A 26,472-nucleotide genomic window follows, 5' to 3' on the forward strand; every position below is an offset into this window, starting at 1 on the left:
CTTGGGTTTGTCTTGCCAGATCATCAGCATCTGTACTGCCTTCCCAGCTGTATTTTTTCTTTGTTGCATCTCAGCTCCTGACAGACTTGAAATTATAAATACTTCAAACGGAAGCATCTTCTCATGTACACAGTGGATCTGTTTTAGACAGATTCCTTTTCACTCATTTCTACAAATGTTTATTTTCTTCAGGAAACCAAATCTGATAATGGAATCATGGAAGAGAAGGCTGGAAGGGATTTGAGAGTTCTTCTGGTTCTCCAATCAAAGCCAGTTTGAGATGAAAGTGAAAAAAACGCAGTTTCCACAGTCTTGTTAGTCAGTTCAGATAGGTGCCTAGTGATACTTCTGCTTATGTTCTCCTAGAAATTAGCACAAATCTAAACTAAGTTTTCTGTATCTTAAACTCCTTTATCTCCATAGAAAGATTTATTCCTTTGCTTTTTTGCAGCAGTCCTCTGTTTATGTTGTCTCCTTTCATTCCAGTAAGGACTGAACTATTTAAATCTTTCATTAGATGGTGTTTTCAAGATCTCTTTCCACTTTTGTGTAGTTGCTTTTGGACTTCTTTTAGTTGTTCTGTGCCATTTGGGGATGTGCTTTGCAAAAACAGATTGAGGCATTTATAATGCTAAGCAGGATAAAAGGCTTTTCTGTCTGTTTTGTGGTGCTGTGACTTTTCTGCAGATCCTTTTCTGCTGTAATGCTCCTTAATAGTTGGTTTCCATTACAGATTTCTATGGTTGATTATTTACAGCCGAAATTGCACTTTGCACACAACTTAATTCCACTCCATCTGATGCTTTTAAGCCTGCCTTCCTTTTCTTTCAAGGTAATTTTTTCTGATCCAACTAAGAAAGTATTTGCAGTTTGTGTAACTTAATGGGTACCTGCATATTTAACCAGTTTAACTTACAGTTAAAGACATCCTTAATAAATGATACCTGTTGTTTTGATACTGTTCTGACTCAAATGCATATCTGATGCATCCTTCTGGTTTCACGTCATATCATCAAAACATTTTTTCTTTATACAATCTGCCTATGGGTACATAGTATCTCACAGTGGTTTGGCTGCTTGGCGTAGTTTGTTCATGGCAGTCATTAGCTGTGGGTGCTCACAGTTGTTCGACAAAGTCATTAAATAGGCTATTTTGATGGTACAAGTTCTGGACAAGCTTTAAACTATGTTATGCGGGTTACATTCTGGGTGTTTAGAGATACAGAATGCGGAAATAAGTCCCTCAAGAGTGCATGGCATTGAGATTATGGGTCTGTGATTTTCTGAGGTCCCCTTCCTACTTTCAAAGACAAAATCAGCATCCTCTGCCCCTTCTCCAGTTTCAGAGAAATACAGAGCTTTGCCAGTTGGAAGGGCTTCAGAGGAATCATCATGGCCAACCGCTGTCTCCACACAGGACAACACAAAACCCAAACCCTCTGTGTGAGAGCGATGTCCAAACACGCCTTGAACTCAGGCACTCGTGCAGCCCTGGGCAGCCTGTTCCTCTGCTGCAGAGCCTGTCCCTAACCCCCAGCTGTCCCTCCCCTGACACAGCTCCATGCTGTTCCCTCAGGCCCTGTTGCTGTCACCAAAGAGGAGATCAGCACAGTCTTTGAACCTTATCTGTGATTCTTTATCTCTTTTTCTGTAGTTGGCAGTAGTGCCTTTGTGGCTTACTGGCTGTTTGATTTTTATTCTCCTGACTGTTTTCTGTTTGTGGTTAGAGGGAACGATTGATCAAAACAATTCCCTGTGAAAAGCATCAAGTGTTTGCCTGTGGATGGAGTATTTCTACTCAAGGAACCTGCATAAAAGTTTAGCAGCCCCACGATTCAGTATTAAAGGTACCAATAATCTAAGAAGGTCACACACTGAAAATCAGAATTATAGAGTGGTTGAAGTTGGCAGGGATCTCTGTGTCCATCCACCCAACCACCCTGTTCCAGCAGGGACACCAGAGTGGTGCCTAGCACTACATCAGGGCTTTTGCAGCTCTCCAAGGAAGAGACCCCACAGACTGTGGGCACCCTGTGCCAGGGCTCTGTCACCTGCACAGCACAAAAGCGCTGTTTGCAGTTTGTGCCCAGTGTCTCTTGTCCTGGTACCACTAAAGCGTGGCCCTGTTCTCTATGCACCATCCCCTCAGCTGTTAGTAAATGAGCCTTCCCTTCTCCAGGCTGATAGTCCCAGTTCTCTCAGCCTCTCCACAAGGACAGGTGCTGCAGACCTTTTATCGTCTTGGTCTCCCTTTGCTGGACTTAATGCCTCGCTGGTGTTGAGCAGAAGAGAATCGCACAGAGAAGGATTGCTCCCCTTGATCTGCTGGCAGTGCTCTGCCTGATGCAGCAGATAATTGCAGATAAGTGTTTTGTTGAGACAAAAGAAGAGTTTAAGGATCTTTGAAACTACAAGAACTCAGTAAATGGAGAAAAAATGACAGGCTTAGTTCAACACGGGAGGGGCAAACAGTCATTGGAGTAGATTGCTCAAGTGTTCATAAAACAGTTGCCTTGGAATTAGAAGTGAGACATGTATGTCATGGAAGTCAGCTAAGAGAAACCTCCTAAAATAAAGTGCAGGAAGCTTGAGGTGTGAAGCAGAGAATAGTAACAGAAGATGTTACACTATTCCTATGCGGATAGGGGAGCTGCTGTCCTGCAGAACTCTGCCAGGGACTGAATGCTTTATCTCAAGTAGATAGTGCAGAATTACTGAGTATTCAGAGGATTTCAATTAAAAAACAAAACAAACAAAAAAAGCAAGAGGCACAGAAAACTCAGATGAGAATTTGAGTATATTTGAGTTTATCTTGAAAATAAAGTTAATTAGAAAGGGCATAACATTAGAAGCTGCCTGAAGTTGTTTGTTGAGAAATTGCTTTTCCATTGCAGGACAATAGGAAGACTGGGAGGGGATATGAGATGGCTTCCAGCTGTAAGATCTCATGATCATAGGCTGAATTTTTACAAGAGAGAGTAAGTTCTAGCTACCTGGTTTCAAACATAGCACAGATATATTTCCTACAGTTACCAAAACCAAAAACTTTTTTTTTTTAGTTGAATGTAATTCAAAATCAAGGCTGGATGCTTTTGTTCTCTGAGTCAGAAAATGTCTTCTCTGAAAGGTTGATTCCTGTAATGGCACTCACTGATTCTAATCAGAACGTTTTGTTGCTTTATTCCTGGCAATATTTCTTGTTATGCCCATTTTTGCCTTTTAAAAGGTTTCCTAATGGACCTCATATTCTTTCACTATGAAAGTAACATTTGTGTTGTGATCAGATATTTTCTACCATGTGGTTCTCCCAGCAGCTTCTGGTTTACTTGGTGCTGATAAGGATTACTGAATTAAATGAACCTTTGGGTTCATCCCTTATATAAAACAAAAATTGTCTGAAGTACTAAAATAAATTATGGTGAATGAACATTGTGACATGTTTGTTGCAGGTTAGTATTTCTTTTTAAGGCAAGAATAGGTGAATCTTTTGTAAGGAGGGGGAATCCTTTTGAGAGCTTCCTTAGGTGTAGGGCAATGAGATGTTGCTGCAGTGGGGCAAGGGGCAGCTGGGGTGCTTCTATAGGAGCCAGCAATGGGTAGCCAGGGCTCAGAGGGCTGCAGAGAGCTTCCCACGGACCGGGGTAAGGGAGCAGAGGCTGCCACCATTCACAGCAGTGGAGCTGGCTGGGAGCGCGGGCTGCTCTGCCAAGGACACAATGAACAGAGGGAGAGATGTGCTCTTTGTTCTGCCTGCCCCAGTTGCTCTGAGTCTTTTTTTTTTTTTTTCTCTGTAAAACTTAGGGTTCTGGTTTTTGTTCTAGCAGTGCCTGGGGAGGGATTGTTTTTTGTTTAGCTTCAAACTTCTGGAAAGCTTCCTGTAGGGAAGGGATCCAGACACATCATTTGAAAGCCGTGGCCAACTTTGGGTTCTTTGTTAAACTCCCATCCTTCTTGGACTAAGTGGTTTGGGGCATGCACGTGTGGGATTTTTTTTAAATGATGTTTTCCCACAGCAAATCATAGTGAGTGGTGGAGCACATGTTTGCCAAGCAAGGGAAACGATCATTACCTATCAGATACTCTCGTACTGTTTCTCTAAGCATTTCTCTTGAAGCATCCTTACACATCTTTGGCTTTTTTAATAAAAACGTGAAATTTTCCACAGTTACCATGTTTTGTCTTAGAAAATTAGCAGACAACTTGAGCTGCTGAATGATTACCTAATTCAGGTGGAAGGAAGCAGCCTCCTGCTCGAAGCTCAGTCAGCCATGGGGTCAGAGCAGGCTGCTCCAGTTCCTGGTGGCACTGGATAACCTTGTCTCTCTTATGGTGCTCTCCTTCAAGCTGACAATCAGCAAGTTAACAGATCTGAGAAAGATGGAGATGGACCTTGCAAACCAAAAGCTGCCCAATGCATCGTTGTCCACACTGAATGAAAATTAACTGCAGTTGATGGATGTTACTATCATTTTGTAGAATGTACCTTAGGCTAACAAAGGGAGAGGCTGTGGGCTTCTTAACAGCAGCTCTGCTACTCTGAAGTTTGTTCATTAAATGTGGTCTTGCAGTCTTTGCAGGAGCCCAGGATAATTTGGGTCATGATGAATACCTGCTCCTCATGAATGAAATCTTTGTCCTTTATTTTTGCAAGTCACAGATCTCATAAGGTAGATATTTGCCTGTTTTTTCTGTTTTCTGCATCATACATTCATGGACTTCATTGCTTCATTACTGAAGTAATTTGAGACAGAAAATCTATTACAGAGGTATAGCACATCTGTATATCTAGTGGCAGCAGTGAGCTTAGCCTGAGGGTGAGCCAGTAAGTTCATGGAACCCTCACAAGGCCTTTGCTGGAATGGCACAAATAACTGAAGGGAGCACTGTTGGTTTTTGGCGGTCACTGATTTTAATTGAGTAGTAGCTGGAGGCCAGCTTATGTGCTTCTGGTTTTAGTAGAGATGTCTGACGCAACTAGCATGGCAAAGCCTTCAGGTAGACTGGGAATGCTTCGATAAACCAACTTACAAGCTTACAACTGCTGATGTTTTTGCTATTAATTTATTCCTTATGATTTGTGACAAGACTAAAGCTCCCTCTTGTAGTTTATAGCTGATGCTGTATCTTAAGCAGCTTGGAGAGCTTTTTCTCATGACAGTGTCTGGCAGTTGGTTTTGTTTTGTTGTTTTTTTTCCTTTCTCACTCCTTGTTTGTCTTTGCATCTCCAGAGCAAGTATCAGTTCTGTCGTTCAGCTGAACTCACCGAAGCAAAATATGAGTGCTGCAGTCTGTTTACTTGTTGTTAATTCTGTGCTCTTCTTGCAAGACTGCCACCAACATTTTTCTTCCTCTTGCTGCTTTCTATTTCATTTCAGTTTTGGTGAGGCTCAGTATGTGAAATAGCGTCACAACAAACAGCACTTGTCCCTGAACAGCTAGGAGAAGTTTGAAAAGCATTCTGTCTTGACATTTTTCCCACCTAATGCCATTTAAATTTTCTTTTCTAAATAACAAAAAGACCTATATATATTTTCAGACTTGCACTGTCTTTACAGAGTGCTTTCTCAACTGTTCTAACAAATACAGATGAATGAAGAGAAATTACTAGTAGCAGGAGCATTATAAACCAGTGCCGAAGGAGGACTCCAAGTCTACTAGGAAATAAATATATTAAATAAAAATCCTGGTGAATAATAATTAAATTTTATCTCCCTGAGTGGAGGGATGCCTGGTGAAGCCATGAGTGGATATAAAGTGCAAACTAGAAGCTGTTATTCACCTTTTGAAAACAACACTGGAACTGATGAATAACTGAGGCGAGCATTGGAGCGTAAACACTGTTTTTCATTTCACTTGAATAGAGTATATCTGGTTCAAACACCTCATGGGAGAGAGAAGCAATGGCTCCTGTGGATCTTAGAGGCCAAACCAGTATGAAATTCTCTTCTCTCACAAGATACGGTCCACTTTCCCTCAATTTGAATCACTAAGAAATGTCGTAAAGCCCAGATGCGTTGAGCTGGTGTTTAAGGCATGTAGAGCATAGCCTGCACATTTAGCTGAAACCTTTGCTCAGATTGGGTTTCTAATGAAATCACAGAAGGCAGCTGAACAGCCATGGCACTGTGAGGCTTTGCAACAATGAATAATCAGAGATAGCACATCGTGTGCTTGTGTTGCAGATTAGTTTGTCTTTACTGTTATAACATATGCGATTTTTCAAAGTCTTGACATTCATGGCAAGCACAGTGTAGGAGATTCTGGATGCATACGGAATTTCTGGCTGACTGACAATCAGTCTATTTTTAGGCTGAAGGGTTACAGTGTGGAGCCTAACATGCTTGGAAGAGATCTTCATTTCATTCCATCTGAAAATGAGTGATTTCAATTAGCTCAAACACAATTTATACATGGCTCCATGATGCGTGTTTTCAAATAGAGCTAGTTTTGTGGAGCAGCTAAGTTTAGTGTCTGGGTGTTTGTATGATACAGAAACAGTTCAGCAAATTGTAATCTTTAACGCTCTTGTGAGCTAGGTAAGTGTTCCTATTCATGTTTTATAGATGGGGCAGGCAGAGAGACTGAAATAGCTCTGTAAATTTAGCTCCCAAATCCCAAGCTTCTGTGGATTTATACACTGGGAATTTGAATGCCTAAAGAAGAACTTCATAAATAGGAACACTTACATTTGTGGATCTTGGTTTGAGTCACCTGTTCAGAGCCTTACAATAAGGCTGTGATGGGCTTTCCAGGCTGCATTCTGTCCCTTGATAGTTCTGCCTTTCTGCTGTGGCTGTTGAGTGAGCTATGAAATGTCTAAATTGTTTCTATGCAGATACACTGTGTATTCCTGCTAGGAATAAATAATAAACAGGAATTAATAATAAAATAAAACTATTTTATGCATATTACCTTTTGTCTGTCTCTCCATGTTGAACAAACATTAGGTGATAGTGTCTTTCAATAGTATAAATACAGCACATCACTGCATGCTCTCTAGAATTCTGCTTAAGAAGAAATTCCAGTGTTTTCCCTTTCTTACTTCAGACTGGCACCAATCTTGGAAAATAAACATCCAGACAAACTTTCTTCTCAGTGTTTCTGTGGTTCAGATTTAAAATGCGTAAATTTTAGAGTTTTGTTGTGGCTCTTGTGTTGCCTAGAGATGAAGGAAGGTTTTTAATGAAAATTTAACCAGAAGAAAAAAGGAAGCTTTAAGCTAGCAGAAGATGGTCAGATAGCTCTCTTGTCGGTACCTGCAGCCTGCTGGCAGTGTTGGTAGCAGCAGCAGATGTTGTCATTGATAAACCAGGGTTACAAAAGATTTGGGAGTGAGAAGTTCATTTCCTTGGACACCCTGCTTGTGATGAGAAAAATAACTGATCTCAACTGAAGAAGAGCTCTTTGTGTTTGGACGTACCACTCCTCATCCAAAGCATAACAACTTGTAGTAGGAACAGCTTCCCCAGCTACTTAATGAGTAGAAAAAGCGACCAAGTGCTAGGGGACAGAAATTGTTGAAGGAAGATTCAGATGATTGATTTTAAAATTATTAGTTTCTTCAACGAAGGATTTTTTTCTTCTACTAAAGTATAAAATGCAATGAATTGTGAGCTGATGTCTGTAGTGAGATTTAGGAAATAGGATAATTTGGGAATGTAATGGAAGATCTTCATTAGGAGCAATAGGCGAATGGCACTAATGTGGGTGCACACATGGGTGAAGGATTTGTGATTTTGATTTCATATCTCAAAGGATAATTTGTGAACAACCTGATGTTCCCTATCCTCCTTGCATTGATGCTGACACTGCATTTATATGGAAGTGGATCCTCTTCCACTAGCATATATTGCTGTTACACTTTCTGCTATTAACTTCTGCTAGTTGACTTTATACAACACTTTCCTAGGGACAGGACATATGATTCTTTTGGCTGGAATAAACAGTAACTGATTTTTATTTACTAGTTTAATTAATTGTGAGATAATTTGGTTTCTACAGGCTTGTAGGGAGGGAATTTGGAAGCACATTAGAAGCTCATCTTTTCTGAGGAATCTGGAGATGACAAAGCAGGGCATGAGCACTTCAGCAGTGAGTGTAGGCTGAAAGTATGGTGAAGTTCAAGCGGGTATGGAGACAGGGCCGTGGCAGTATCCAAGTGAAACTAAATACGTGTTTTATGTAACTGCAAATCTGTGTAACATATATAATATAGAGATATGTTATGAAAATACAGTTACTGTCTAGCTTGGAGATGATAAATATCACTTTGAAGAATTATTGTTTGTCTGGGTGATTCCATGAGTGATTGTGCCATGACTTGGACCATCACTGAGTAATTAATCTTCATTTTTCAGTTTCTCGCTGGGATCTGGAAGAGATAGAAATGTTCCAAAATAAATGAAACAAATGTAGGGCTTTTTTTCATAATGGGTTCCTTCGGTGCTTGCATGCAGCAGCCTACAGATACAGGTTCTGAAACATTTCCCTATTAGCATACAGAAGGACTACTGTATGTCACAAATAATCATTACGTGTAAGGCTCGCTGCTGCTGAGGCTTGGTTTTGTGCCATGCCATTTCTATTGCATCTCCTGTTTCTGTGCAGTAGCTCAGATGCACTCTTGGAAATGGCTGATAGTGTTTCATGTGGGAGAAAAGAAATCTGCATGAAAATTGAAGTTGCCACTCCTGTTCTCAGGAGTAACCTGTGTTAGGCTTCACCGTTTAGCAAAGAAAATGGAGATACCGACAGGTTTTCTCTGGGCTGGGAGTAGGAGACAGATAGATGACTTTGATCTCTAAATATGATTCTGCTGGAGCACGTGATAGGCACTGTGACAGTGGCAAAGCTGATGCATCCTGTGAATGCATTATCTATGTTGCCATGCATTAATTAAAGGATGTAAAGGGTATGAAACTGTCGTGTGATTGTGGCGATTTAACTTAGCCTGGGGGGGGGCTGAGGTGTGAGAAAAGCAGACTGAAGTGAAGCAGGTCATCGAAGGGATGGGCCAAAGGTGCGTTAAGCATCGGAGCAAAGCAAGTATTTCTATTGAGCTGTGTTTTAGGTAAATGAGAATTTTTCAGAGCAACTAATTCCAAACACTGCACTGTTGGAGATGTGTATGTGATCACAAGGTGATGCAAATCACTCTCTTGCGAGGAGGAGAGCTGTGGATGTGGTGTGGGTCAGAATGGCTATGGGGCTTGCAGACACAAGGGCAGCCAGGTGACACCAAAGGCTGTGTCCTTCCTTCCTGCAGAAACGAGACTTCAGGTGAGAAACACTGCCGCCATCCCCCCGTTGAGTACCTCTACAAAAGGCATTTTGTTTTGATACACAATTGAAAAGAACATTCAGCTGTGTTCTGGATGTGTTGAGTCGTTAACACAAACTGCTGGCTTCCCTGTGTTACTCATGTTGCTCAAATATTCAGTTGCTGTAACAAAATGTGACTTCTGCGGCCTTTCCTTTTGCGTATTCCACCTTGCAGGATGTGGGTTGTTCATTAAGCTGCAAGCTGCCCCGTGCACTGCTTCTGACTGCACAACCACCTTCGCAGCAAATCGCATCCCCTGTGCTTCACAGCTGCTGCCATCCTTAATGCGCGTGCAGAATGTCTCCTGGCTGAGCACAGATCCAGCTGGCATCACCTCACGGCTGAGCAAAGCTTCCCCTCGCTCCCGGTGGTGTTGCGTTGCCCTTTCTCTGTCTCAGGTGCTTGTATCCGGAGGCAGGGATGTGAGGGCAGCAGCAGAGCTCGGGGCAATGAGACAGCTGGGAATCTGCCCTGCTCCGCAGCCAGGAAGGACAGCAGCTGTGACACTTGGGGGTCTGAAGGGGGTGGGAAGCTGGAGCGGAGTGGTGAGTGGGTGAATGAAAACAACAGCTCGCTCTTATCTTTATCCAAGATGGTACATGCCAAGTGCTGAGATTACGGCGGTAACGGGTTTAATGATTGACCTCGTTGTGGGTTTGCCAGCAGAGAACTTGCTCTGTTGCACTTGCTCCAAGTTCTTGCAACAAACTTGGTGGTCTGCTGAAACAAAATGATGTAGCCGTACAAAATATTTTGGTTTTAGCAGTTCTAGTTTACAAATGCTAAGGCATTCTGGATATTAGAGCTGCGTTTTAAAGTAGTATTGCCTTACTGAGTTTTGTCAGTGTTATGAATAATGTCTGTATTCCCTTAGAAATATTCCACAGAACTTGTGAGGCTGCCCCTTTCCTAAAATGAGACTGTTTTCCACCCGTAGGTTTCTGCTGGTGTGCAGAAATAAAGGCTCTGGACATGTCCCTGATGTTTGAGAATATTACTTGTGTATCATGTGGGAGCGGGGGGAAGGATTAAATCACTGACATGCTGTGATACTGGAATGTCAGATAGGTAGACAAATACTGTGTAGAAAAAGAGCTGAACAGCTGGAAATTCCCAGCACCAGAATTAGGAGTGTTTGGAATTGAGCAGCTGTTTGATTTGTGAGCTATTCCTGCTCATCTTTGTGAGAAGATATGTGAAGGATCTCCTTCCTTCACCTGGGCTTTTTAAGGCAGATTCCAAGGTCAGGGAGCTTTGCCTTTACATGTTTTGTGTTAGGTTAGTTGTTAGGCTTTCTCTTTTGTGCTTGTTTTTAACTGCAACCAACTGTTAGCAGCTTTTTATAAAACATAAAGGTCAAACTTGGTGCTCTTATCTGCGTTGTTTACCGTTATACTTTCAAGCAGTTGCAGAAATATGGGTTGGTATGACATGACAGTACACACTGTGGTTTTTCAGATGAGAGAGAACTTGAATGACCTCTCCTGGATCATCTCAGTTTAATAGGAGATTTTGGACAGGCTTGACTTCATCTCTCAGCTCTGAGTCTGATAAAATAAGTTTATTTCTATCCCCATCCTTCCTATTTCCATGTTCCCTTGGAGACGTACGGGAAGAGTGAAGTGAACAACACGTCTCCTCCATCCCGGTGAAGCAGTGGAGGCAATCCCCACACACTTCACTTGTGGGTGATGTTTTTCCATTGTATGAGGGCCTGGAGCATTCCAGATTTGGAGGGAGCAGGAGGAGAGGTCAGAAAGCGAGAGAAAATAACATCTGAGAGCGTGTGGATAATACCAGAATTTCTGTATGCATTTTTGACAAGGATGTCCGTGGCTGTATTTGTCATATATTAATGGTGCATTTGAAATATGGCCTGTAGCTATAAATGGAGTGATTGTTTAATTTAGCTTGGTTGGAGATTTGCTTTACCAAGCCACTAAATTGCTGCTATCTAGCAAAGCATCAGAATACTTGAGGCGAGCAGGAACATCTACAGCAAATCTGCAGTAAACAAAAAGTAGCTACCCCAGAAATCCCACGTGCTTCTGGGCGTAGCAGAGCTAATGAGGCCTTATTTCCTGTGGCTTTCTGTGCCTGCTTGTTCCCAGGAAGCCAGTGGACCTGGATACCTTTCTCTGCTGGCTGAGCAAATCCCTTACAGGCGCTGATCAGCCCACAGAGGAGGGCATGGCCTGTGCTGGGCCTGTCCGCTCTGTGCTCCTCGTGGCATGGCCAAGCTGGCCAACTCACCTTTATGGCAGTAAGACCAAGCTAATGTGCCCAGCCCTTGTGCCATGCCTTGTGTAGGAGCACTGCTGTACGCGACGTGACCCCTCGTGTGTGGCCATCAGACCCCAAACCTTTAAGTGAAGCTGAAGGAGGATGGGATGGCCTGGTTGCTCATCAACAAAGCGTGGTGATACAAGCTCTTTGTTCTGTGGCCTTGGGCTAGTTGGCAGTCCCCTGTTTATTGCAGGGGAGTTGGACTAGGTGGCCTTCCAAGGTCTCTTCAAACTCTAAGGATTCTATGGTTTTATTCACTTTGTTTTGTTTGGTGTTTTTTCCAGCACATTTTGAAGTACTGAGAAGACAGACTATTGCATGGGTCACAAGGATTAATCTTGCATTTTAGAGAGTAGTTTCTTGATATGTAGAGGACTGCGACTTTCTGAAGGCCACAAGCTCTGGCTGGTTATGTGATCAGTATTCTAATTGGATGTACATTGGTAGTTTGATAGTTTTATCAGGAGTTGTGTAAGTAAGGAATCTTTTTTGGGTGTAACAACAGCACGCTGGGGCAGGCTAGCTTACCCTGTGCGATGTTACGTAGTCAAAGCTAATTCTAATCAGTATTTGTGTTGGCTTGGACTGGATGGTTACAGAATTAGAGGGTTAGCTTGGTCGCTTTGGACCTTTTTGATTGATGTTTTTCCCTTTCAGGTTTCACAAACAAGCTTTGTGTTGTAACTGCATGGAGTGAACTTCTGCTGTGTGAGTGATGAAAACTAATTCCGTTTGTTAGAATTAGAGCAGTTAATATAGCTACAACTAATAACAACTCTATTATGACCCTAGTGGCAAGAATTTATTTCTTAGTGATTTTTACATTGGTGGAAACAATGGGACAGCCAACCAACCCAGGCAGCAGTTCTCAGCATAGTGCTGGAACATGGTCTTGGGAAAACTCCAAGGCTATTCTGTCACTTTTTCTAATAATCAAAGTGGTGTGACACTACGTTGGGGTCATATCTGCCTTTTGAAACTGTGTAGCTGCACACTCAAGGTCTGTATTTTCTCCGAGTGTATTGGAAGGAGTAGAGCTTGACTGAACATTAAACCTTTATTTCTGGTGAAAAAGTGCCTTGTGCTGGTTTACTTAACTTTCTTCTAGCAACATAACATACTATGCTGCTGTCCTTCCACTGCATGGGAAGAGCCTAAGATAACAAAAGCATTACGACAGCTCCCAAAGGGTGGCTTTGCCAAGGTCGCTGTTCCTATTTTCACTGGATTTTGTATAAATAGAGATAGGTATGTTAGGTACTTGACCAAATATTTTATTTAGAAGATGAGTCCCCCAGAAGTGTAAAATCAAACAAAAATGCAACTCCTACCCCTGGCTATGCAAATACAATCAGCTGATGTGTGTTATGGTTGGCCTCAGACTGACTGGTCAGCATGTACAGAGCTCTGGAGTTAACCTGTGGAAATTACTGTTGTTTCTTAGCCAGCAAACCAGAGTCTTCCAAGGTCACGGGGATCCTGCTGTGAAGGCACAACATAAAGCTACTGAAGCTTTAGCAACTTCTCCTTGCTTGTTCTGCGCTAATCTTTATGTAGTTCTGCTGTAAACCTGGAATTGATGAACAGGGTGAGAGTGGTAAAGATGGGAGGATGTCTTGAGAGGGAAAAAACAAACCTATAGAAGATTATTACATACATGCATTCAGTAATATTTGAGTCCAGGTCTTTAAGGTGCTGATAGTTTGAGTCTCAAGGCTGTGGGGAGCAGATTGTGAGTGCATGACTGAGCACCTGCCTTTGGCCACTTCTGGGGAGGAGCACTGACCTGGGTGGAGACGTTGCCTGAGCTATTGGCACTGCTGCTTGGGTGAGACCTTTAGCTCCTGCTTTGCTGTAGATGATGTGGTGGGCAGAATAGTAGGGTTACGATGTGGAGCGAATTTAAGACAACACTGGATTAAAAGGGCTTGCCTGTAAAAACAAAATTAGCACACTTTGCACTGAACTGGACAAGCAATGATGGGAGTGAACTATTGTTTTGCTGGCTCTGCTGTGCTTGTGAGGATGATCAAGAGGAGGGATTGTACAGGGCTGAGCTTTAGGAACTATTCCACATTGGCAGACATGGTGCTTTGGAAGTCCATTTAGTGTAGCTACACCAATTTAGCAATGCCAAGTGTATATATTGAATTTCATGGAGATGTTTGGAAACCAAAAGAAATTCCTTTTGATGTAAAAGAATCCTGTATATGTCCGTATGTATGTGCATGTGTTTGTATATATGCATAAGTACAGACACGTAGGATGGCTTTTGGCTTCTTGTAACTATTTATAGACACATACACACACCTATAGGTAGACTCATGTGCATATATGCCAATTAAAAATAAAACCTTTTTTTGATTAATGTTAACAACAACAAACGATGAGGTGAAATGATGCTGTAGAACAATGTATTTGCTAAGATGAGATAACTCTGCAGTTAATTTTTAGCAAAGTTAGAATAGAAATTCTCTTGGTCAGCACCTTCTGCCGAGTACCACTTGGAGAGAGAGCTTGTTTGGTGTTCTGCATGTTTAGTAAAACAAATAATAATAATTAGAATAACTTATATTTAATGTGAAATTTTAGACCCTATGTTAAAAAACAAAACAAACAAAAAAAGAACTTTCATTGTTCTACTTAATATTTTTAGTGCTTGTGGAGTTCAAAACAGTAGTGAATTAAAACATAAAACAAGAAAAACTCAGCTTTCTAGTGGTATATTTAGTCTTGTTTGCTTGTAACCTGTTTTCTAGTATGAGAGGGGACTGTTGTTGATTTTTTATTGGGTTTTTAGCTTTAAAGCTGAAGTTAAATGTATCAGACAATCTGTTCTGCTTTCTGCTACTTCATTATTGCAATGTCTTCCAGACATGCTGGGCTTGGTTGCATCTGTTGATAGACAAAGGAAGGTCATTTTGACAGAGATCCTGTGAATTAGTCCTAAACAAATTCGAAATGAACGTCTTCGTGTTGATTAATTATATACAGTACAACATGCATTACAGGTCAGTTTGTCTTAAAATTGTTTGTCATACTAAACATATTGCAACTTGCTCATAGCAGCTCTTGAACAAAGGGAGTTACTTCTCTGCTCTCAAGACTGTTACTCACCTAACAGCAGGTATAGGTGGAAGATTAATGTGGCTTTTTGAAAACCACTAGCTTTTATACCAGAAGAGAAAATTTAACCCTGAGTAACACTGCATTCACACATAGCCTGTAAATAATGCTGTGGTACTTAGGCAAAGCTTCACATGGTTGAGCTCTGCAAGGCTTTCCTCATTTTTCTGGTCTATGGGGTATTCTTGGTGAAGAAATCCTGCCATGCTGGTCATGCTGGCTAACATCTATTTCAAGCAGTCAGGTGCGTGGTGCTTTGGTCAGCAGCTAAATAAAGCTAGGTTTTGTTTTGTTTAGGGTATCAGTAGGCATACCAGGTGCTGGATCTGATAGACATTTCTGGATCTCCTCAAGGCAGGGAACCATTTGTGCTCTTGCTCTCATTTTCAAGACGATTAGCATTTTCACCTTTAGAGATGTTGGGAAGGATGTCTGTCCCTTCCACTGCAAGGTGTTGTCTAATGTTTTGTCAAAAGGACTGAATATTTGTAAATACATGTTTCTTCTTGAAATGAAAGCTGCAGTACCTTTGGGTTTTGTTGTTCTGAGATGATCACTTGTACATACTGTTCCTCAACACATAGCTTTAATGCTATCATTAATTCTATAATTAATAGTGACTCAGCTGCTGGACAGCCTTGGCTGATATGGATTTCAGGTATTTTCATTCAGTGAGGCTAAAGTATCCCTGATACCTCATTTAGTTTTCTTTTAAGTTGTATCACTTTTTCTTATCAGTCTTATTGCCATAACCTTGTCTGTTGTATTTAGAAGAACTTGAAAGTGAGTCGGATGAAGATCCAGAGAAAAAGAGGAGAGAAGCCCAGGAACTTGTAGGCAGAAGCCCTGGAACGGGATTTGTGGATTGCTGGAAGATTCACACCCGTATTTGTTAAACGTGTTCTTTATAGGCCGGTGTCCCTCATAGTTCTAAGCCTTCATGGGCACTCAGAGAACATATGTCTGGGCTTTGATCACAGCTTATGATCTTTATTTTTCTATATAGACCAACAGTGAATGGTTATAACTACTTGTTATAACAAGTAACCTACCACACTTCCTGTAAATATTGAGCGTAAATTTGGATTTCCATCCAAAGTTGTATGTAATGGTACCTTCAATTTCCTTCTTTCTGTGATGCAGGGGAGAGGGGAGTGTTATTACCATCTTCTTTCCCAGAATTAGGGGAAATAGGTAATTCACTTATTATTATGGATTTTTTTCCTTTTTTTTTCCTTTTTTTTTTTTTAATTAAAATGTTTATAATTCCGTCCAGTTTGTTCTTCTATAATAATGAACAGGTTCTGTTATTTTTAAGAGGAAAGAATCTTCTAGATTTAGTGCCTGCGAATACAAAGATCTTCGTTGATCAGATAACATAGAATATTTGAGAAATAATCAGAAGTTATAAAATAATAGTGAATTATATATTATGAGACTGGAAGTGTTTTCAAAGTGGTTAAGTAAAGTGGAAGCAACTGTTCTGTGGATTTTAGAGTTTTTCTCTTTGCTGTTTGATGTTTTGTTCTGTTTTAAGGAGGATAAGCATCTACATCTGAGTAGTGCTTTCGGAAGCACTGCCTGATCTAGCTTACTGCTGTGAACTGATGCTGATTTTAATTTTTATCTGTGTAATGAACTTTTAGGGAATAGATTATATTTACTTTGGTCACTTGTTTTCTAAGCCTTGCCATATGTTTCATGTCATTTATGTTATTATCATTGCTAGCAGTAAAACCATCTATATTTCCATCCAGAAGCCACCCTAGTTTCCTTGCAAGTCATTTCAGGTGGCACTTGGTAGTTGCTATGCCTTTGAAAAGTGTATTGTATTGTTTTGTTATTCATGTGGACTTGATGACCTGCCGCACGGCAGCTTGTGATAATCTTACTTGAACATCACTGCCAAGATTTGCCTTTGCAGTGTCAGATTGTATCTCTCGCTTGCACATAATGCAAATGTGATTTTCAAACAGTAGGTTTCACTTAATGAAGCATCAAATTTTGTATCTTTGTGTATGTACTGACCTTTAAGCTATTACTGAAGACCTTTATACTTACTTGTATAGCACGTTCAAACTTGCGGTGTAGAAGCAATAAAAAACAAATGTAAGAAGCCTGTTGAGGTTCCTGTGGATGGCAGCACAACTCTCTGCCAATCAGTCATTCCTCCTGTTTTGTGTCATCAGCAAACGTGCTGAGGGTGCTGCCACATCACTCAAGTCAGTAACAAAGCTGTTGAACAGGACTGGACCCGATAAAGATGACCCTTGAGTCAGTGTGGATCCCCTCCATTCACTGCTGGCCTCCAGCCAGACTTTGCATCACTGACCACCACCTGCTGGACACAACCATTCAGCCAGTTTTCCATCCACTTCACTGTCTACTCTTCCAGCCCATACATCAACAGCTTCTTTGTAAGAATGGAGGACAATGTCAAAAGCGTTACTAAAATCCAAGTATACAATACCCTCTGTTCTTTCCTTGTTTGCCAACTTCATTGTAGAAAGTTAGCTTGCAGTTGAAGTTGTAGGGCATTTAAGCAATACCACAGCCAACTGCAAGTAATCATAACACTGTCCTCTACATTTTAGTGGTCCATAACCAGGTAGCATTGTTGCCTCTGTGTGCCTCACCATGCTCACTCATAGGATGGTGAGGCCCTGGCACAGCTGCCCAGAGAGCTGTGGTGCCCCATCCCCGCAGGCACTCAAGGCCGGGTTGGGTGGGCCCTGGGCAGCCTGAGCTGGTGGGGGGCAGCCAGCCCACGGCAGGGGTTGGGTGGGTGAGGTCCCATCCAACTTCTTAGCCTTAAAATATGTATAATAACAATCAAGCTCTTCAGCAGGACTGGAGTTTTCGGTTGCATGTTACATAGTGCTACAAGACTATATCATAATGACTTTATAAAAAAGAACCTAAGATTTCCTCATTTTTTCAGTGCTTTTCTTCTTTTAGGATATTAGTTACTCAACTGGAGGATCAGCATAGCTTTTCTGTGAAAAAGAAAGTCTTATGTTTTGTTACGATCTTAGTGTAAAAGTGTCACAAGATAAAACTGAGGTAGAAACTGGTGACTGTTCTCATTTGTCTGGTGGGATGTGCCCAACTCAATGATGCATCACGTGGTCCTTGTCCTAACAAAATGAGCATTGCTGCTGTGGTGGGCACTGCTAGGTAGGAAAGCTGCAGTTAGTGTCGTGAGTGAAATTCTGTTTGGTTTAGATCTGGTGCAAAACACAGTGAATATACTGTTGTTAAATAATAAATATATCATGTTGCCATTGAGGATAAAATGAGATTTTTTTAGAGAAAGCTACAATATGTAAGTAGTTCTTTTTTTGGTAGCTTTGTGGCCATTTAACCACCCAGAATAATATTGTTTCTGGATTATTAAAATGGGTGAAAACAAAAAATGCTATTCTGCCTCCACCTCTCCCAGACCCCATTTAAGGGCTGACCACCACTGGGGAAGGATCTCTTGTTGGAGGTCCCTCCCCTGTGGAGTTCTGGGTGAGCCTAGACCTTCAGTGACAGGTGAACCTTTCTTTATTTACTGGTTGTCTGTATACCATCCATATAAGCCATACAACATATACCATCGACCTCTATTATTTTCTATGGGTACTGTTCTTTCAGGTTATTCACCCTACAGCTACCTATTGCTAAAATGGGCAACCTAAAGCTTAAAACAAACAAGCATGGATTTACATAGCTTCTGATGCATGACATAAAAGGTCGAAAATGGTTGTCTTGAAAGTTGGACAAGTTAAAACATGGTGTAGTTTAAATCTAGCAGAATTCTTAAAGATTAACGTGCAAGTGTTCTCTATGGCAAAAGTAGATATCTTTTTCAGCTTCAAGAATAATTTCTCAGACTTCAGACAGTGTTATGTAAACATTTTTGTGCTAAAATTTTAGTATGAGAAAGAAAGGAAGATTGTGTTCCAAACTCCTTGTGGAGCATCCCTCACTGTTTCACCTTAGTGCAGCAGTAGCCATGATTTCATGTTTGATACATGACAATTTTCATTTTAATTGGATTTTGATTGTAAAGCGTGGTCTGCTGTAGGGGTTGAACAGCAGCCTAGTGTGCTTGATTTCATTATCACAAATGCTTCATGATCTGTTTGGAAATAGTCACCTTTTTACATCTTAATAATAGGAGGAAAAGCACCTGACCTTAAAATGATGTGTGAAATTACATTTTCAGTACTTAGAAAAAGTTGCCTATATGTGCATTTTTTTAGATTTGCAAGGATCAGCTTTAACAGGAGGCGTGAAGTCATACTCTTCCCTTTTCAATCAGATATGTTTTAATGGGAATATTTGAGAATTAATAGTCTTTTCCAATGTCTGTGGCAACGGAAGCACTGGGATTTGTGGTGATGAATTTTGAATGTATAGAAGTACTTTCAATGGAGATGATGTTCAATGTATAATTTGCTTAATCTGCCTAATGTGCATACTCATATGGACAGAAATTAACTTTGAACTCAAAATAATAAATCCGTTTTATAGAACTTCTGTTCTTCACAGCAGCATTTACATTACAAATCCTGTCATTCACGTCAATAAATAAGATAATGGTGATAGCATTTGCAATTTAGTACTGTACACTTTGAAAAAGATCTTCATGGTTCTGTAGAACAAATATTACAGAAAAAGTCAGAAAGAAGGTGTATTTACATGTGCAAATTATGCAATACTCCCTTGAAATTACTGCGAATTAAAATCTAATTAAAGGATGCTGACTCAGTGGAGAAATATTTTTAATTAAAATGCTTTTTGTTTTTTTTTCCCCCTTTCAGGTATTGCTTTGTTTTTGCTCTGGGATACCTCACTGTGTGCCAAATTACTAGAGTCTATATCTTTGATTATGGACAGTATTCTGCTGATTTTTCTGGGTAAGGAGAAAAAAAAATCTCGCCATCTCACCTTCCTATGTGATGCTGCACCTCTGTTGTTTATTTTTCCCTTTACCACCCATGGCAATATGATGAAACCTGAATTGTGTCTTACACACATGTATATGTCTGTAATTTGATGCCATGATGCAAATCTGAATGTTTTAAGGAATTGGGGTTTTATGTTAGGCATTCCGGAAAGGAAAAGCCAAGGTGAGAGGCATCCATGTGTTTAAGTAGGCACACAGCCCTTAGAACTACAAAGCTATGCCTGTATGTGTTCTCATTTTATATGATGACCTTAATCTGTATTTGGTTGGAGCCATATATGAGCAAAATATGATAAAAAAGGAGAGGTAAAACTGAAAAATATTGGTGATTTTTCTCAGTACTGCAGACAGAAACAAAGCACATCATTTCCTATGAAAGTTTGCTCCTGGCAGTTCTTTGATTTAAAGGAGCATTTTGGGGAAAAAAAAAAAGACAGATGTGTGTTTAAATACAGCAACAACAAAAGCATTAAATACTCGTTAGGAGCAGTGGGCATGGTACTGATGTTTGTAGTTCAGTATTACCTGTATGTGTAGCAGAGTTGTGTTTGCCTTGTCACTTCTCAGTCTTCATTGGTAAGAGCCTCAAAACTACCTTGTAGGCTGAAGCCTGTAGCTGTTATGGTTAGGTTCATCCTTCCTGTTCTCATCAGGGGAAATCTAACCAATGCAGACAGCAGAGCCTGGAGGGCTCTTCAGCTGAGCCACCACTGAGTTGCTATCTTGATATGAGCAGAATCACTTGCTCCTGACTCTCTTGTGTAGATCTCTGCTGACCATAATGAGAGATTGTAACGAAGATATATGCATACAGAATCTAATCTAGCACAAAGCTAGATTTACAGATGTTGAATGGAATTTCACCATTATGTGTAGAATCTCAATTCAAATGCTCTCCCTTACAGGTCACTTAAGGGCTAAACTGTACAGCCTCACATCAACCAAAGCTCTAAGCTCACTTGGGAAGCAGTGTAATTGTATTTGCCTGTTACTGCTCTAAAACTATTAATAGTAGCCTGAGCACACCGTTGCTCAAATGTGACTGTATTGCTCTTTTAGCAGCTGTCTTTGTGGCTCTATTCGATTGATGTTAGCTCCAATTTCTGCCAGGTCTAAACGTGTCCAGAGATTCATGAAGTCTGTGCTCTGGATAGAGCTACTCTATCCGGATGACCCTTCCATACTTGGGAGCTTGCTGTATGCATATTGTATTAAATCTCTGGCATAAACTGCATCTGCTCCCTTGAGACGTGAGACTGGAGTTGTTTCTAGAACAGAAGGAGAACTGCGTGCTGCAATTTGAACTGAAACATGCTATTTTCCATCAATTTTATCTAGTTCCAGCAAAAGGGACTGAACTCAAAATTAACAAAAAGCAGCTGGTGAATCCCAGCCCCAGCAGTTCTTTCTTGGTACCAAAGCAGCTGGCACAGCTCCATATAGAGGTTCATATAGAGGTTCGTATATATGTTTCTCCTAGCCCATCTTGCCCATCTGAAGTGTCCAAGCCCAGAGAATCTGCCAATGAAATTTGACCTCGTGCTGGAAGTGCCGTTGTGATTCTGGCTTCAGTGCTAACAGACACCAGCTGCCTGCAAGCCTTCCACAGCTTCCTTGCCCTTCTGCCAGTATCTTAAAGGGAAATGAAAACTGATATTCTGCTACACTGTTCGGAAAGCCTCTTCCTCTTTTAGTCTCTAGATCGTTGCTCCTCAGCCACATCTCTGAAGGTACTGCAAGAGCCATTTCAGAAAGAAAATGTATCAGGATCTGCTGTGATAACAGTGACATCAGGTAGAATTATTGTAAGGTCTGTCTGAGCTCCTCCTGGGCTCCATCCCTTGTCCAGGCAGGATCCATACATTCACATGTCCATTTACAGAAGAAAAACCTGTTCTATTCAGAATCAGCTGGAGCTGTGATGGCACCATCAGGCAAGTCTTCAGCTCAGATGCTGAAAAGAGATTGGAGAGATATTCCAGAGTGTCCATTCTCATTTAGTTTTTTTCCTTGTTGATCCTCACCTGTCACTCTAGCCTTGGTAACAGGATTTTTCTGGGGCACTGATAATACAGCAGGATACTTTTTCCCTGATTGCATTTGAGAACTGAAAATACATTGTGCTTTGAAATAACCTGAAACCTAAAAACATTTGGCAGGCTGAACCATCTGGCAAAATACCTGTCAGCAGAGGAGGACTTGATGGCTACAGGATCATCTTTTTTTCTGTTTGTTTTTGTTACTGTGTCTCCAGCTCATGTACTACTATAAAATAAGATATTTTTAAGAACTGGTTTCTAAATTCTGGTAACACTCATTTTGTGCTTTTGTCTTCCCTACCCCTGGTAGGGATTAGAAGTGCTGGGATTTATGTCTGTTGAAAACTTAGGTACACTGGAGGTGGTACCATTTCTTAGTAAACTTTTCTCTTTTCCAGTGCAGTTAAAGCTGAGATACTTATCCAGTGAAGAATCTCTCTTGGGCAGTTTAAGATCCAATAAATTGTAGGAAATTCAACACAAACTGAACTCCATCGGAGTCAGCATAATTATGCTAGGTTTTAGTTCTATCAGATATGTTTACTTAAAGCACATAATAACTGTAGGTGGAAAAACTAAGCATAGGACCAGCTGTTAGTAGGAACAGTGAAAATGGTCTGCATATCTAGATCAGTGATACTGCTACTCAACTTTGGTATTCTTATTGTCCTTTGTTTACAGCTGCTGTAATTTATAATGCATGTAGTTGCTCTTACCCTTTTTCCCTTACTCTTCCCCTTGATAGAAAAGAAAATCAACAGTGATATTAGAAAGAAAATATGGAACACTTTGACGATGTTGTGGAGCCTAATGCAGAAATTAAAGGCGTGGTTTATCAAATACTGTGTCTAAGGAGTAAATTGTTTTCATAGCTCAAAAACGGTGCAGTGTTTTGAGCTCCAAAAACATACCTTGCATTGGAAGTCCTCCACTACAGAGTAATTAACCTGGCTATTAGTGTAACATTCTCCTTGATATTTACACGTCAAAGAAAATCTGATTTATTCCTAAACTATTCTTTCTTCCTTTCTCGTAACAGTCCAATGATGATAATTACACAGAAGATCACTAGTTTGGCATTCGAGATTCATGATGGTAAGATTTCTTTAAGCTGTCTTTCATTTTCCATTTCATGTTCCAAACAAGACAAATGTGGTAAGTTAGTCATGAGCAGTTCAGTGAGTTCCTTCAGTGTAATTTGTGTTTTAGGACAAAGCGTATTATTGTATGTCAGCTTGTTCTTTTGGTGCTTACTATAGGAAGTATCAAACAATGCAGCTCAGACACTGCGCAAGCTCTGAAAATGCTCACTTAGTGCTGAAGCTAGTGCTTATTAAAAGACCAGGTACATTTTTTGGCTAGAAACATTTGACATTCTTGTGCTGGGGAATGGATTCTGAGAGAGACAAATAATTTCAAAATTCAGAGGTCACTGTTGTTGAGAGATTGGTGGTAGCAGTACATTGTGATCTCAGTTGCTGAGCACCTCTTGTTTTAAACAGCATAGATGTTATGTGTGTACAGGTTTTAGTGCTGTTGTTTATTTTTTGTGTTTTGGTGAGATGCTGTCTAGTGAAGCCTGTACGCTGTAACATTCACAAATATGAAAATCCTGGACAACATTTCTTGTTATGAATTCTTGAATGAATGAAAATGAATGAACAGTGCTAGACACATCTAGCTGACGTCTAAGAAGATAAAAAAGCTGATGTCTAACTTCAGAGAACACACATTCAGAAGTATTAGTTTTGTAAGCTATAATCAAGTAGAGTACAGAGTACATAGATTAGAGGAAACAGCTTATTCTGAAGAGGTAATAACCCTGTTATCAAAGGTAGTTGTTTCCTCCTATTATTTTGCTAAAGGAATGAGCTATTCCAGAGTTGCTGAAATTTTGCACAAGTAGTGGAGTTGTGTTGTAGGACAAGCATGGGAGTGGTGCTGGTGGTCTTGAAATAAATGTTTTGCCTACTCAGCTCTATTCTCAACTTTAATTATGAACTGCTCAAGATTTTTTTACCTACTTGAATTAATACAGACCACCTATACTTTCCTAGCAAGTCCAGATTATTTTAGGTCTGAATGTGTTTGAGGTACATTGAATTCCGAGTATCTAGCATGAAATCTATTACCCTACTGACTCCACATCAGGTACCCTCTGCCAGCTTGTGGGGATACAGTGGAAAGCTCTCTCTCTGGTTGCATTTGCAGTTAACAGAGTTCCTGAGTTGGATGATCACAGCTGCTAAAAGCACAGTGTGAGCATGATGAGACCAAAGTAAATTCAGGAGCATCCTTGAGTCTTATCTCAGGAGATGCTTAAAAAAACATGTACAGGGGAAACCAAGCTTATATTAAGTCAATGATTTTTAAGCATAGTCAGCCTGCAAGGGATCTGTCAAGAGAAAACAATGAAAAGAAGCCTGCTGCCCATGGGCTTTTGTTCACTACACAAGGATATTTGCTTCCACTGGAAAATATTTTGAGAGACCTACTGCTTAAGGAGGAGATAACATTGAAGATGTCTGTACAGATGGATTAATGGCACTGTGAACCTTTAGCCACATCAGTTTGGTCATTCATCACCAATTACTTTTTGTTGTTTTTTCTTTTTTTCCTCCTCTCCTTGATTTCTACCAGTACATCTAAGGAAAGGTAATGAAAATGAAAGATCAAAGGTGTCGCTGCACTGGAAGACCTTAGTAAGCATCAAGGCTCTAGCTGTAGTTAGGTTGGCTTTGGGGTAAAGACAAGTGTTCTGCACTTGATCCTAGCAGCTGACTTGCTGTGTTCAGCTGGTTTCAGGATTACATCTGAAGATCCTGGAAAGAATTGAGTGTAATCATGAAAGGCACTCACTCACTCACACTGCATACTGAAGAGTCTGTCTGCTCTTAGTGGATATCCTTGGTCCCAGGATGAACACTGGTACTTGTGTAAATAAATAATGACATGTTCTGTAACTGTTACAATTCTGAGTACTTATTGTGGACTTCTTTTACAACAGGAAAATTCTATGCAAGTTTCATAGGAGTAATTTAAGTTCTGTTTGTAATACTAGCTTTTCAGGAGGCTGTATGGATCACAAATTTATCCTACATAAGTTTAGTGGATCATTTGGTGATTTGAATTTAAGCCCACGAAAATTTTTATCTTCCTTCAGGTTCCTGCTCCTTAAGTGAACACTGACTGACTGAAATGAATAGCCAGTATGTTATGCTTTGTATGTCTTGTTGACTATCACATGGATATTTTAAAGGCAGAAGTGTTTTTTGCATGATTCAGAGACTGCTTGTGTCCATATTCATTCTTTATGGCAAGGTCTACATTTATTTGTTTAATGTTAGGCTGATAACAGAGTTAAGAGGGAAAAAAAAAGAACTTCTTGTACTTCAAATTCTGTCTGGTGTGCCTTTTTCATTGAATTTAAAACTGGCATGTCTTGGAGAAGGAAGGTACGTTGCAGGTATTCCAGAAGTAGGCTGACTGCCTGCAGATAGAATTTTCCAACTAGAAGGTGCTGTCAGATACAGAAGCTTTTGCAATTATAAGTCACAATAAGTTGAGCAAAGGAGAAAGACACTGTTGCTGCTCGACTCCTCCATCTTATGATGCCAACAATGTATTTTGTTGATAGAAGATGATTTATCAAAGTTTAATGATAAGTAAGACAGCTATTTATCAAGCTTTGATGGCAAGGTACGCTTGGTTATTTACTGCATAGAGGGCAGGATCAGAAGAAATCGTCTAGAAGCCCTTTTTGTTGTGTCATGAGGTTCTGAGTGGACCCCCTTGCTTTCCAAACTCCTCCTCAGAGGAGCTAAGGTGCAGCAGTCCCAGCCTAACAGTGAAAGATCAGCTCGGGCTGGAGGATGTCATCACACACTGAGCTCCCTCTCTTTTGCTCATGACCCACATACCCGCAGATGAGCATCACTCATTTTACTGCAATTCTGTAGGAGCTGAGAGATCTTTACAGGAAGGAAGGACCCGTATCAACATCTAATCTCACTGATCTGTATGTGCTTTGACATCTTGTTTTTAACTCCAGTGCTTAATGAATCTTAAACAAAGAGTCTCTTCAAATGTTTATATTATGAGTTACAAACTCATAGAAGCTCTGGAGCTCTCAACATGTTTATTTGTAAGGCACCAAGAAATTCAGTCACCAAAACCAGGGAATATTAGGCTCAATATTTACTATTTAAAGTGCAGAAATGTTCATGACTTCTTCCAACTTCATTCTTATTTCTCTTCTCAAACTAAATTATGAATAAAGATTAAAAAAAAAAATAAAAACAACCCCAAACCATGGTCACTTCTCACATGTAATACTCATATAGTGAGACAGATATAATTCTGAATTTCCTCCATATTGCTGTGTTGCATTTGTCCAGAAAACTGTCTAGATACAGGTAAGAAACCAGAACCATAACACCCTTCTGTCAGCTTCTTCTTGGTTCCTAGAGACTTATCTCTCACATGCTTTCTGATCACAGGAAAATAAACTTTCCTGTTCTTGTAGACACCCTTCTGCTATCACTCATGCCTTGGTTTTCAGCTCTGTGGTTGCTAATGCTTAAATGCAGTGTTCCAGGAAAGCAGCTTGCTTTTCTCTAATTATTATGTCCTGATGGATCTGGCACTCTCCATTTTTAGAAGCAATAGAGCAGACATCGATACTGATCTGGTATGGCACTGCATTTACTGTGAGAGCTAAAAGGAGATAGAACATACTGAAT

The 26,472-nt window shown here is 40.5% G+C and overlaps 2 protein-coding genes across 2 annotated transcripts in view; both read left to right on the forward strand.

Annotated features, from left to right (window-relative positions):
• The window catches only part of KIDINS220 (kinase D interacting substrate 220), a 195,928-nt gene that overhangs the window by 71,139 nt on the left and 98,317 nt on the right, over positions 1 to 26,472 (forward strand). The window lies entirely within an intron of this gene.
• Positions 1 to 26,472, forward strand: part of MBOAT2 (membrane bound O-acyltransferase domain containing 2) — an 84,691-nt gene that overhangs the window by 36,361 nt on the left and 21,858 nt on the right. Inside the window, exons 4-5 of the mRNA XM_065730728.1 lie at positions 19,546 to 19,641; positions 22,770 to 22,825. Coding sequence (XP_065586800.1) covers positions 19,546 to 19,641; positions 22,770 to 22,825 — 152 coding nt within the window. The remainder of the gene's footprint in view (positions 1 to 19,545; positions 19,642 to 22,769; positions 22,826 to 26,472) is intronic.

Source organism: Cyrtonyx montezumae, unplaced genomic scaffold (assembly GCF_038088225.1).
Source record: "Cyrtonyx montezumae isolate F1298 unplaced genomic scaffold, pur_monq_1.0 scaffold_13, whole genome shotgun sequence".
Taxonomy (NCBI): Eukaryota; Metazoa; Chordata; class Aves; order Galliformes; family Odontophoridae; genus Cyrtonyx; species Cyrtonyx montezumae.